The following is a 13,681-nucleotide window of genomic DNA, read 5'->3' as shown; positions in this document are numbered from 1 at the left end:
GTACTGTCTACTCCTTTTGTTCTCAAATGAGAAGAGTCACCAACAATAGATTGTTGACCGCTGTCTATGGCAGGGGTCAGGAACCTTTTTGGCTGAGAGAGCCATGAACACCACATATTTGAAAATTTCGCAAGAGCCATACAATATGCACATACCTCCCAGTAGATAGGTAGTCACAGAAAAAAAAAATACCCAGAAAGAAATATTCAACTACCTGCGCTCCCTGCAGCCAGCTCATCGCTCCCACACTCTTCTCTTTGACCCAAGCTTAGACAACAATGGCGATGGCGCATGGGTCGCACAAAGGACCTAGGCAGCGGTATCATCGCTGTCTGTGTCCAGACAGACACAGCAGCCATCAGAAAAAGAGACTATCCCAGAAGTAGCCAAGGTGATATCAGATGGTATACTCAGAGCAAGGGCAGAGATTGTAGCAGCTAAAAGGCACAGATCGTTTCTGAATGGTGGGGACCAAGGGGAAAAAAAACTGTGAAGAAAGACCCTTTAAAAGATTTTCGGTTGGTAGAGGGGGTGAAAGGTCTTCTTTATGCTGCATTTTATAACACCAGGGGTCACAACTTGCCATGTGGCCTAATAATTAATTGTGCTACAGTGGGAATTAGTGGCCCGTTTTTTAATGAATACAAAATTCTGGAGATGATGAAAGGTCCTTTTTAAGACTGGCCTCGAATGTGCTCAGTCCTAGTGCATTTCCCACAGACTAAGCCAAGTGATTAGAAAATGAATCCTTGCATCATAGAGAATTATGATGCATGGAATCCCAATGCACTCTAAACAGCATTGCCATGTGTTACAGTGTTGGTTCTGCAGTTTGGCCAGCAGGTAAGGACTTTTAGTATCATATTTCAAAATATTATTTTTAACACAATTATCTAATAACATATTATTATATATGTTTTTGGTTTGTTTGTCCCTAAGGGATATAATGCCAAACAGGAAATATTTGTTTTTCTATAATTAAGGGTGTATAATTTTTAGGCTGTTTACCCAACACACCCGGATGCCCGCTGTCATCCCCCCTACTCCTCTCAATGCGTCCTGCATCACTAGCATTTAAGTGCTTTAAGCGAGTTATAAGTTACCCATTGTTGTCAATTGATAATAGTGTCTCCTACCGATATATAAACAGAAATTACATGGAAAGTTAACAATATTGATTGTACAGTATAGACAGAAACAATTAATATGGCTATAGATTGTTATAAAATACTGTATTACACTTGATATTGCCAGGCAAATTATTATTTATATATAACAGCGACGCATGGCCCACCAAAAGGGAAAAGATAGAGAATGCTCCATCTTTTCCTGATGTACGGTGCGGAACAGTGCCACACATGTTTGGCACCGCCGCCGGGCCGCCATTGCCATCTGTGGGGACGTATATGCGCCCACAAATTTGTTGCTGCATATACATCCCCACAGACGGGCGTGTGAAAGAGCCCTTAAGGGAAAGACACAGGACTGGATTATAGAGAACAGTTTGGAGAAAGAGAGGGAGTGATAAAACAGGAACAATTTAAAACTATGAAAGAAAAATAAATATTCAAATACAAATCTTCTGCTTCAATATTTGTATGCCTTTACTTTGCAACTTTTTAGATAACCCCTTCAATGATCAAGGACTCCACTTTTGAGGCCATATGTATGGTGTAATGCAAGGAGGAATCTTTTAATGTAAAGAATTTCAATTTAATTATGACATTCAAAGCATGTACACTGTTCAAATAAAATTTTATTAGCTGTTCTCCTCTTTCTGACAAATGGAATGAATAATGTTACCTGTTCATTACCAACTATGTAGGTGTATGAGACTCTCAGAAGCATATACATTTTTGTTTTTGTAAAAACAATTCCAGGAAACTAGAAGTGGATAATTAGTACCAAACAATGTACTTGTTAAAGACCATAACTTTCATTGAAATTCCCACCTGTTAAAAGAAGAACCTGGCATGAATCTAAACACAGGTTGTCATGAACATGGTACATGCAGCTCATGGTGTAAATGTACATAAAAACTAAGGACCATTATCGGTGAAATTTCACACAGGGTTAACACATGCACATTACATAAAAATAACACACCAGGGGAGTTTTCAGAAGAGAGGAGAACACGCCTAGGTTTAATAAAGCAGCTAACCTTTCTTAACCCAGAATCAATTAACACAGCCACCAAAGTCTTGTTCATAATTTTAGTGAAAAGAAAATATGATAAACTTCATACTTCTTTCCAAAAAAAAAAAAAAAAAAAATGGAGGTGATAAAGAGAAAAATATATATATATATTTTATATTCATATATGCACGAGTGCAAGAAAAGTACTTCCATAGTTACATTTTAAAGAAAGTTTGATATTTTATTATAACAAAATAGGCAGTTATTGTGGGTAAAATATTAAATTCTGTCCTCTAAGAATAAACATACATCATTAAGTCTATGAATCCAATTCTCCAAGTGAGATGAAGAGATAATGTGTTCTCATCTAATGTTTATATACATGACCAAACCTTCTAGAGGCTATGTTAATTACCTGAAGTTTAACTCTCATCTCATAAAGGTGATCATTAAAAAAAAAAAATTCAGAAATTCAGACTGTTAAATTGTGTTACATGTACACACTTAACCAAGTTAAAATGTAATTCCTAGCAAGAATGCTAGCATTAAAAAAAATATTTAATTTATTTTTTACAATGAATGGTTTTGATTATATCTCCCACTGCAAGATGTAGAGAAGTCATTCTGCAGCGATGGGTTTCAAAACCTCTGCCTACATAGAGAACCATATCAAGTCAAAACAGTATATAGAGAATGAAATGCATAGGCCAAACCATGCTATTAAAAGCGAAATTGTGCAAAGATGCTCACAATATAGTTAAGACCACTTATTTCATTTATTTTATGTTTTTTTATATCTGAAAATTGTCTATAAAGCTTTACTCTTAAAATGCATGTCATTTTCCCTTAAACATTAAGGAATTTTGCCACTTTTTTAAAATTTTTATCCAACCTTTAATAACTAGTCCGGCCATTCCACCTTTGTAAATAAAACAAAAATAAAACAACAACCTGGGGAGTCAATTAAAAGGAGTTAAAATAAGACAATGTAAAAGGTGGAAGGAACGGCAGCAATTAAGTGGCGAGAACAGTCCCAAAAGAAACGGAGCCTGTTCATACAGGAGAAGGTACTGGATACATATTAGGGCAGTGATACGGACGTCGAACATTTCATGTCTCATAACTTCTCTTTAGCAGGTACCCAGATGAAAGTGCTGGACTGTTCTTCTATTATCTGTTTCACCTGATTGTAAATTTCTTCTAGTGTGTCTCCTTGTACAATTGCTAGAATAAAAGTGAAAAAAAAAATATTAAGAAACAAAAAAGCCATATTTTGGGGGCCAATCTTGTATTTACAATCCCAGAACCCAACTACAATGGCAGATGTGCAAAGTACCGAATGCTCGAGTTGGTGTGGGTGCAGAAAGGCTGACATCACACCTGGTGGCAGTATACCTTACATCCAACACTGACGCAAAACAGTTCATGTTTTACGATAATGTTTTTGGCCTTGTGTTTTTACAGGTACTTAAAGGTGTTCAACTCCTTTACGACTGCCATACGGCTATATACGTCCTATTTGCACATGCCCTGTCCAGAAAGGACGTTTATAAACATCATGACAGTGGCCAAATTCAAACGCCTATATCTCCTGAACCTTTCTTTTTGATATGATATCTGTATGCTGTATGGATGCTTGATAGAACCAGAGAGATACCCACTCTAAAAGTTGTAGTAAAAAAAAAAAAAAAAAAAAAAAAAAAAAGATGTCCGATTGTAACTTAAGGTTCTGTGAAGCATCCATACACAACCCTTACATCATAGGGTCCAGGAGATATTGTTGTTTTATGTGTGCCCCCTTCAGTCTGTAGTCTGAATATAGAAGAAGCTGCAGGAAAGAATAAGCTTACAGCTTGCAGAATTGTAGGAGTACATGCACCTCTGCATCTGAACTTGGGGAAAGGCTGATAAAATGATCCTGTACATATTTATAACATATTTTGGTAAATTTTACTAATTATTAAAAAACTTTAATCGGATTAAGTTAAAGTCTCATATGTTATGAAACAGAAACAAAGTAGAAATTGTTTTGGTATGTAAAACATTTCCAAAGATATCTTCATTTAACCCCTTCCCGACACGCGCCGTACTAGTACAGCGCGCGCCGGGTCCCGGTGCATGGAGAGGGCTCGCGGGCCGAGTCCTCTACATAGCCGGTAAGTCTTTGCTGCATATTGCAGCAAAGGCTTACCGGTAACACCCGCGATCGGGTGTTTTCACCTCGATCGCCGCCGGCAATGCTGCCGGCGGCTTCAAAGAGATGGCGCCGCCACCTTGTCGTGGATCGCTGCTCCCCGATGACGTCACGGGGAGCGGCGATCCGTCGCCATGGTAACCCCGGGTGTTCCGAATACCCGAGGCTACTTCGTTTTAACCCATGCATTACAATGTGCTAATTGCACATTGTAATGCATGGGGAGTAAAATCCCAATATACTGCCATACTGTAGTATGGCAGTATATGATAGGATCGATCAGACTACCTAGGGTTAGAGTACCCTATGGAGTCTGAAAAATAGTAAAAGTAAAAATAAAAAAAAGTTAAAAAAAAAAATTATAATAAAAAAACCTAAAAATTCAAATCACCCCCCTTTCCCTAGAACTGATATAAAAATAAATAAACAGTAAAGATCATAAATACATTAGGTATCGCCACGTCCGAAAATGCCCGATCTATCAAAATATGATAATGTTTTTTCACTACGTTTAACCCCATAACGGAAAATAGCGTCCAAAGTCGAAAATGGCATTTTTTTGCCATTTTGAAAAATATAAAAAAAATGAATAAAAAGTGATCAAAAGGTCGCACAGTCCAAAAAATTATAGTAATGAAAACGCCATCAAAATTCGCAAAAAATGACACTATCCACAGCTCCGTACACCAAAGTATGAAAAAGTTATTGGCCCCAGAAGATGGCAAAATAAAAAAAAATATTTTGTACAGGAGGAGAATTTTTTTAAATGTATGAAAACATTATAAAACCTATACAAATTTGGTATCCACATGATCGTACCGACCCAAAGAATAAAGTAGACATGTCATTTGGGACGCAGAGTGAAAGCTGTAAAATCCAAGCCCACAAGAAAACGTCACAAATGTGGTTTTTCACCATTTTCACTGCATTTGGAATTTTTTTCCCGCTTCCCAGTACACGCCATGGAATATTAAATACCGTCAATACGAAGTGCAATTTGTTACGCAGAAAATAAGCCATAACACAGCTCTTTATGTGGAAATATAAAAAAGTTATAGATTTTTGAAGTTGGTGAGTGAAAAATGGAAGTGAAAAAAAACTAAAAAAGGCCAAGTCGTTAAGGGGTTAAGGAAGTACAGAACAGCAAAAATTGACCTGGACATTCATGTATCAAAAAACATAGGTCACGAAGGGGTTAAAAAGTGGGTTTTATCTGCAAAAGCTTCATGATCATTGCATTTTACTGTTATTTTTATTATATTTTTTTGCATCATAAAAATGTGTATTAATAATATAAATATTATATAGTAGAATATAAACCCCTCTTTTGAAGCTGTACAAATTCTTTTCACCCAATTCTGCCAGTCTCCTTAGTTGTTGCAGTCGCTATTGGACCACAGTGTACACTTGAGTAAGCTCCTCCATCTGAGGCCAAACACATGCAGTCTAGGTCGTGCTGCATACAATTTCTGTATAGAGGAAAGCCCAAAGAAATTCCAATTCGAGCATAAAAAAAAAAATCATATTGCATAAACAGACCTGTAAAATGTTCTGTAAATTCCTGCTCTAATTTCATTGCTCGATCAAAGGTTTTCCGTGCTTGGTCTTCCGATAGACGTTTGTTCATTTCCCTGTTGAATGTAAAAGCAAATCAGCAAGGCTGTATCCAGCAACATTCACTATGAGAATGACACAAATCATATAAAAAACTTGGAAATCTTCTGAATTCCCCTGGAACAAGTGGGAGGATCTTGTCTGTAAGGGCTCATAATCTATACTGGAGGGTAGATGGAGACACGAGGCGAGGGAGCAGAGGAGTTATCGTGTGTTATAGGCAATCCTGAATAGGTGGGTTTTCAGGTTACGTTTGAAGGTAGGGGACCGTGACAAATTTTGGTAGAGAATGGTGGAAGCACAGGAAAAATCCTGAAGCCGGTTGTGGGAAGATTAGACAGTAACAGTGTAGCAGAAGGTCTTATGAGAAACGGAGATTATGTGTAGGATGGCATTGGCTGATTAGTTCAGAGATATATGGAGGGGACAGGTTTTGGACAGCTTTGTAAGTCGTGGCTGGCATTTTAAACTGAATTCGTTATGCAAGGCGTAACCAGTGTAGACACTGGCAGAGAGGAGAAGCAAAGAAATTATTAAGCGGGCGGTGGAGTTAAGGATAGATTGGAAGTTTGAGAGATAGCTGGGAGACCGCACAGAAGAATACTGCAGTAGTCCCAGCGGGAAATGATGAGTCAAGTCAAAGATGACTCCAAGGGAGTGGACTTCAGAGACTATGGAGAGTGTGGACTCATAAATTGGTCCGGTGGGAGGGGTGTGTTCCGTTTTGTGTCAAAGGCAGAGGGCTGATCAAAAAAAGGAGAGCAGAATAATGGTGTCTTGCCTGGGCACCCAGCAGATTTTTAGAGACCTTGGTCAGGGTTAAACGAGTTAAAGGAAAGGTAGGAGGATAGTTCCAGATGAACATGTTGTTCTAGGAGTTTTGAAGCAAATGAAAGTAGTGAGATATGGTGATAGTTCAGCAGAGAAGATGGGTCCAGAGATGGCTATTTTTAGGATGGGTGTGACAGTTGCCACACCCAAGACTAGTGGATAGAAAAAGGTTAGAGTAGCGAGTTGGAGCTGGGATCAGCACAGTGGTGAGTTTGGGGATAAGATGAAAAGGAGTTGGATCAGGGGCACAAGCAGTGAGGTAGGAGCATGACAGCTAGTCTTCATGTACAAACATCACAGGTAGCCATAGATGGATGTTGGATCTTGAATACTTACATAATATTTTCTACAGATTTAGGTTTGATGAAAATGGAGATGGGGTAGAGCTGGGCTATCTGCAATCTTTTAATTGCATTGCCTGAAACATCAAGTATGCAGTGCTTGCCCTGAAACACAAACATATTGTGTTAAACGTTTAGTATTAATACATCTTATTTATTAGAAGAGGGAGGAAAGATCTTACCCTTTCTGCAACTTCCCGTACAGACTGAACACTTGTGCCATAGAGATGGTTATTGTATTGTCCAGCTTCAATAAATTTGTGATCTTGAATGTCCTTTTCCATCTGTTCCCGAGACGTGACAAAGTGATAATCTCTTCTATCTACTTCATAATCCCTTTTTGGACGAGTGGTGTCTGAAAATAAACATTTTCTATGAGCATTTTACCTCTATATAACAAGTATTTTGTGCCTGTAATATAGAAGATTGTATTAGGCTTTTTGGCAGAGAAAATCTGCACTCCAAGGCCACATGCCCCAAAGTGCAATTTTTGGGCTGCAAGCCACAGGCCGTGTGCCTTTGTCCCACGGACCGCAAGCAATGGCAGATGATGGCCACTCACCTTGCCGATGTACATTAAAATTACTGTGTACACTGCAAATCTGGGCAGGAATAGGGCTTGCTCTATAATTTGCGGTGCAGCCGCTCTGCATGTTCACGGTATATGCAACGCACCGCAACCTTGCACGATGGATGTCAATGTAGCCCCCATTGGTGCAGCCAGTTCACAGCACATATTTAGGGTGGCGTGCATGAGGCCTATAAATGCAATATGTTTCTGACTATGATATCAAGGTTTCAGAGTTCAAGTCCAATTTGTATTACAAAAATTTATGGTCATTTTTAATGGCACCATTTTTGGGCACATAAACTTTATTTATTATCCCTTAATTTATGATAGTTACCGTGTGGCATAAATAACAAATAGCATAAATAAATAGCATAGCATAAATAACTGTAGAATAAAATGAAGTCTTTGAAAATGTCACACTTGTTTTTTCAGCCTCATCAGTGAAAAAACAACAAAAAACAGATGTTGCATCCGTTCTTTTTGAGGACCCATAGACTTCTATTGCCTTTTGTGACCCCCATCAGCGAAAAAAAAATAAGACAACATTTATAATTTTTTCCACGGACAAAAGATCAGTGAAAATACAAGCCAAATGTGAAAACACCAATAGAAATCAATGGCTTTGCGAGGCATCGGTGGAAATCACTGAACCAAGGACATGAACAGAGGCAATATGAAAGAGCCTTTAAAATGCAGGCTTAGGGCTTCTACCTGCCTCTTTTCATGCTGCTAGCAGCGGGTATGGAGCCTGGAAGGAAATTGCAAACCTAGAGTGAATACCGGAATGCCTATTCATGACCTTATCGGATCTGTCGCCTTATAATTAGGAATGTGTATTGACTGTACATTTTTACTGGAATATTTTTCTATATAGATATATAAAAAATATATTACACATATTTATTTGTCTAAATTATATACAAAAAATTTTCTTTAACCATCTGAATAATTCTCAACAACAATAGAGGATATTGGCCATGGTGCTTGTTGGGTAAAAAAAAAAAAAAAAAACTACTCACGTGGGACACATGATCCAAATTTTTCAGGGAATTCAGAAATCAAGTCATCATTTATCCGATCTTTCATTGGCCCTAGAATAATTACTGGCCGGGAGTAGTTTACTAAACACAAAAAAATTGCCAAAATTAAAAATAGAAACATAAATTAAAACAGGGCAATAAAAATATATGAATTTACATTTAAAATAAAATAATTAAAAAAAATGGTTCCATTTGATGGATAACCCTGCACTGGCTCTTCTATACCATTAAGATTTCTAATTGTGCACCTAATCAATGTGACTCGCCCATGTATTCCGATACAATGGATATCCACAGATCTTCTGTCAATAGCCACTGGCTTCACAAGGTCAATGACAGATACATCTGACATCTGCTACTGACCGATTTAATTGAACTTGGTCTCCCTGGTTCTCATTTAGCTGCAAACCTAGGCTCTCATTGGATTCTTACAAACCCACCATCCCATGCTCAAACCGCCACCTCCCTTTTCTTTTAGGTTCTCCATCTTTGTTCTGTTCCTCCACTTTTGTAATGTTTTTGTTTCTTTTTGATAATAATATTATTTGTTTTATGAACTTCTCACAAATGAATGCCTGGTCCTTCACATATTCTGGTAAATTATACTTGTTTAAAGGAAGAAAGATCATAGAAGTAGATAGCCAATGGAGAATAAGTTCAGAGCTTCTGCTAGTCGTCCCTTCAGATTTAACCAGAATCAAAGTGCAGTTTCACTAGCGGCAGTAGCATATTTGTCAACAAAATGACAAAACCATGAATGAAGTAAATTCTAACTTGAATAAAAGCCTCAATGCGCACTGAAAACAGAAAAAAAATATATGGTGTGGCGCCTACTTGCTGCTGTGAAGATACAAGAGGTCAGACATACATACTGGTAAAGATTGTAAGCCAAGCACACTTACATGCTGGTGTGTATCCCCTCTGGCAGTATCTGCTATTCTTTTAGCTTCTTGCTTTTACAATTATGCAAATATTCCTCCTTGCTCCAAAAGTGTTAATGGAGCCTGGAGCCCTTCAGGTTCATTTGCATAATTCTAAAGGCTTTTTATCTTAAACAGGGGCATAGTAAGTTTACAGAAGAGCAGATCCTACCAAAGGGGGCACACACCAGTATGTCAGTGTGCCTGGTTTACAATCCTTTATCCTGGTGGTAGATGTCCTTTAAATGTAAGTAATGGGAAATCCCTTCAAATCTCATCTGAAGATCTTAGTAAGCATTTAACAGGTCTGAATAACAGCACATGCATTTGTAAAACGGATATTTCACAAACCTTCTTGTTGGTTGACTGGTTCATATGATAAGACATACTCTTCTTGACCACCTGAGGAAACAAAATTGCTATTAGGTCAAACATGTGAGAAAGTTTTACTTACTGTTTTGCCTCATAAGAAATGTTTATACACTCTAGATTTCCTGTGTAATGTAACGATAGGCCTGTTCATTTGGGGACTCCTAAACCTTCTGAAAGCCACATGACTCTCACGACCACTGTCTGGAGATTTGGGGCATTTTGAACAAGTTTGATTATATGTCGGGAACTTTACCAGAACAAATAGCAAAATGGCCACAAACACACACACAATCTAAATTTCTAAAGGAAAAAAAAAACATACATTTATATGACCCAAAATCTAGCATTGTGTTTGTATCATGCCTATAGTCATGAAGTAATTTATCAGAAAGCATTTATTTGTCCCTTACACCCGTTGTAACTATTTGTTTCTCAATATAAACACTATAATGACAATGATGGTAATAACAGCCACGAAGGAGCTTTATCCGAATTCAGTCATAGCTATAAATAAGTTCCTTACATAGTGTTCATGACATAGCACACTATTCGGTACTGTATCTATTTAACCCTCTTTAATGTAAACCCGTCCTGAATATTAGGCCCATAAGCAATAGCAAGCTGTATTCAAATGACCTGCAAGGAGTAACAGGGACGAAGAAGAGTCATGCTAGATTGGCCCCTCCTGGCTTGTATTAGGTTTCACTGGACCAATATGTTATCATAAGCTATCCTTCTCATCCTGCTTGTGACGACATACCTGGCTTGTGGGAGATCATTCAATTCTGATTAATGCTGAACATACAAGGATATCAGTTTGATGGAGGTTTACTGGCCTAAATCTTCATGGCAGATTCTTATTAAAAGCAACTCATGCCAAGAAATAAGCCAGTTGTGTATTGTCCGTGGGTAGACAACACGTATTGTGTTAATCAAAAAACCAAGATTTGAGAGCTTACTATGCATGTTCCATGTCTGAGCATCCTGATAAATGTATGTACATACATACATCCAAGGCCGGTTCTACACAAGCGAACATTCTGCCAAACTTGCAATGTGTGTCTGTGGGATTTACCGGCCCAGGAATAGAAACTGTAGAAATGAAATGAGGAGTTTCCAACTGTTCTACATTTGGGCTGTTAAATCTGGCAACACACAGAGCAAGTATGTCAGCAAAAACATGCTTATATACAATTGCCCAATACTGTAATAATTCTTCAGATCCATAGACATAATGTTCACTTGTCCATACAATACGAAAAAAAAGTCATTTATCCACATAACTTTTTTTTTTTAAGTTTCACATTATTTATGCTTTCAAAGTTCATAATAGTTTGAAGTAGTTCGAAAAAGAATGTAATTAGAATTATATTGTACCCTTTGATCACACTTCAACACATTATACAGTCAGCATGCTTTAATCATGTAGGGATGTGTATGGGATAGCATGTTACCAACACACAGAGGCTGCAATTAAAAATGGCACACACATATATAGGATGTCTGACCCGAGATCACAAAGTACAAAAACCTCTCCTTTAAATTGTATGTGTACCTTAAAGACCATCATAATACGTGACAGGACTAAAACATGTATCTATTATATAAAATAATGTGAGTATGTCTGTCACATATTACATATTCAATATATATATACCTTTTATAGGCTAGTCCTACAGATCAGCCGGTTGGGGGTAATTGCTAAGCTTATTAACAGACACATTCCCCATACCTATTCTTTGACACCATTAATCTAAAGGCAGACTGCCCTGTGATTCAGTGATCTAGGGGTATTGGCACAATCTTTAAATGCAGCAGATTTTCCAAACAGAATTTGTTGTGGAAAACCCCCTGTATATTATGGTAGTGCAATCTTATGTGGACAGTGAGAAAGTTATATACACAGGAACTGAACAGTATTTCTAATCATAACATGTCAATAGTCGAACTTTTAGGGGCTTTTACCGGCTTAGTATAAATTCCCCTAATGCTACCTCCCAAGCTGACACATATTTATGTTCGGTGATTGCAAAAATGTTAAATATGTTTGTATTTCCTCCTTATAAAGTGAAGGCATATGCCAAGTACATACAGCATCACATTATATCAAGTCGTAGCCTAACTAGGTTTAGGACATGTTGTAGCCGTATATATGTGTGCTCCTAGGAGTTTTAATGTATGCGACTGCTGACCCATCTGGTTATCAGTAAAGCTCTAATAATAATATATTGATATTATAGCTATATAAATAAAGGAATTATCAGAAAAGCTCCATTTGTGAGTCTATAATAAATATCACTATAGCCAAGGCACCCAACTAGTAGACTTTCACAACTTCCATGCAGGTCATTTGTAGCTAAAATGGTGTTCAAAGGTCAACATACAATTTTAAAACGCAGATTAAATATTTTCATTCATTCTTACTATCTTTCAATATCTTGAATGAACCAGGAACAAAAATGTCCAAATGAAAAACATGCAGCGGTGGTGGAAAAGTAGCCAATCATGCAAGTCAAATGATGCTTTTCAAAACCTCAAGAAAACCTTCCAGAATATATACTGAATCAAAGCTGAACCAATCAAGTCGAATTTAAAAAAAAAAAAAAAAAGTTAACTTTTTTAGGTTAATTTTTGGAGAGTATAACAGTCAGGAAAAGTGTTTTGAGGTTTCAAAGTATATTGTGTGGATAAAATATTAATATAATAGACCTTGGGAACATCCATACTCATCTGTAATCAAGATTACTTTCAAAATAGACAGCAGAAAAAAAATTAAGACAATTTAAATATAAAAGGTAAAATATAAAAAGGTACAAGTTAGAGAGATGTTAATTAAGAATAATTATTAAATATATTAAACTCACAACAGATCATTAGTGTGTCTTGTAACATGGCTGATGCAATATTGTATGATATAACTGACATGAATGAAACAAGGAAAGCACAAGCCCAGCCTTAAGAAAAACTTAAATCACTTACGGTAACTACTTTCACTATCGCTGGCATTAGAGGTTACATGTTCTGAAATGCAACACAATGGGAGAAAAAAAATGAAGGACTCAAATGTTAAAATGGAAAGGAAACTAAAAAAAAAAAAAAAAAAGCTAAATATTAAAACACAAAAAACACAACTAAACCATGTTGCACTGTAAAAAAAAATGGAATCATACATATGACAGCAGAACAAATAATGGAGACAGAAAGGGACACAAGAAATTATATTGTCTAACATGACTATTACTGTCCCTCGCAGTGGTGTGACACGGGGAGCAGGGCATCCAGGGAAGCAGGCGGCCACAGAATGCAAGAAACTTGTCCTGCTTTATTTCGTAAGTGCGCAGGAACATCACTCCTATATGTACTCACTGGGGTCACAGGTGTAAAACCAGCACTACACAACATGTGCAGTATTTGGTAACACGCATGGCTAAATTGATAGGATAGTCATAAGAATGATGTAGAGCTTGAATTCTAAATTGATATTTAAAAGCCTTGGGTTCCTTGAGCTCATTACATTAGACTGTAGATTAGGAATTACAGGCAAAGTAAGACAGTTTCTGGCATAGTCCACAGTTCAATGCAATATCCTCACCTTCTTTGGAGGTTTTGAGGAAACCTTTTAAAGGAAACCTACCACTTGAAGTTGCAGGTTTCTGATGGAA

The 13,681-nt window shown here is 37.3% G+C and overlaps 1 protein-coding gene across 26 annotated transcripts in view; it reads right to left on the bottom strand.

Annotated features, from left to right (window-relative positions):
* Positions 1 to 1,736: 1,736 nt before the first annotated feature.
* DLG1 (discs large MAGUK scaffold protein 1) overlaps positions 1,737 to 13,681 on the bottom strand; it is a 127,281-nt gene continuing 115,336 nt past the window's right edge. For 13 of the 26 annotated variants that reach the window (XM_072142657.1, XM_072142659.1, XM_072142665.1 and 10 more), the window contains 8 exons: positions 12,999 to 13,040; positions 12,729 to 12,764; positions 9,999 to 10,049; positions 8,707 to 8,808; positions 7,299 to 7,471; positions 7,112 to 7,221; positions 5,870 to 5,961; positions 1,737 to 3,360 (listed from right to left, as the gene is read on the bottom strand). In XM_072142657.1, the coding sequence (XP_071998758.1) occupies positions 3,254 to 3,360; positions 5,870 to 5,961; positions 7,112 to 7,221; positions 7,299 to 7,471; positions 8,707 to 8,808; positions 9,999 to 10,049; positions 12,729 to 12,764; positions 12,999 to 13,040 (713 nt within the window). In that variant the 3' untranslated portion in view covers positions 1,737 to 3,253. The remainder of the gene's footprint in view (positions 3,361 to 5,869; positions 5,962 to 7,111; positions 7,222 to 7,298; positions 7,472 to 8,706; positions 8,809 to 9,998; positions 10,050 to 12,728; positions 12,765 to 12,998; positions 13,041 to 13,681) is intronic. The other 13 variants (XM_072142660.1, XM_072142661.1, XM_072142666.1 and 10 more) reach the window with 3 other exon arrangements.

Source organism: Engystomops pustulosus, chromosome 3 (assembly GCF_040894005.1).
Source record: "Engystomops pustulosus chromosome 3, aEngPut4.maternal, whole genome shotgun sequence".
NCBI lineage: Eukaryota > Metazoa > Chordata > Amphibia > Anura > Leptodactylidae > Engystomops > Engystomops pustulosus.
The sequence above is the reverse complement of the archived record's forward strand: the minus strand, read 5'-3'. Positions and strand labels throughout refer to the sequence as shown.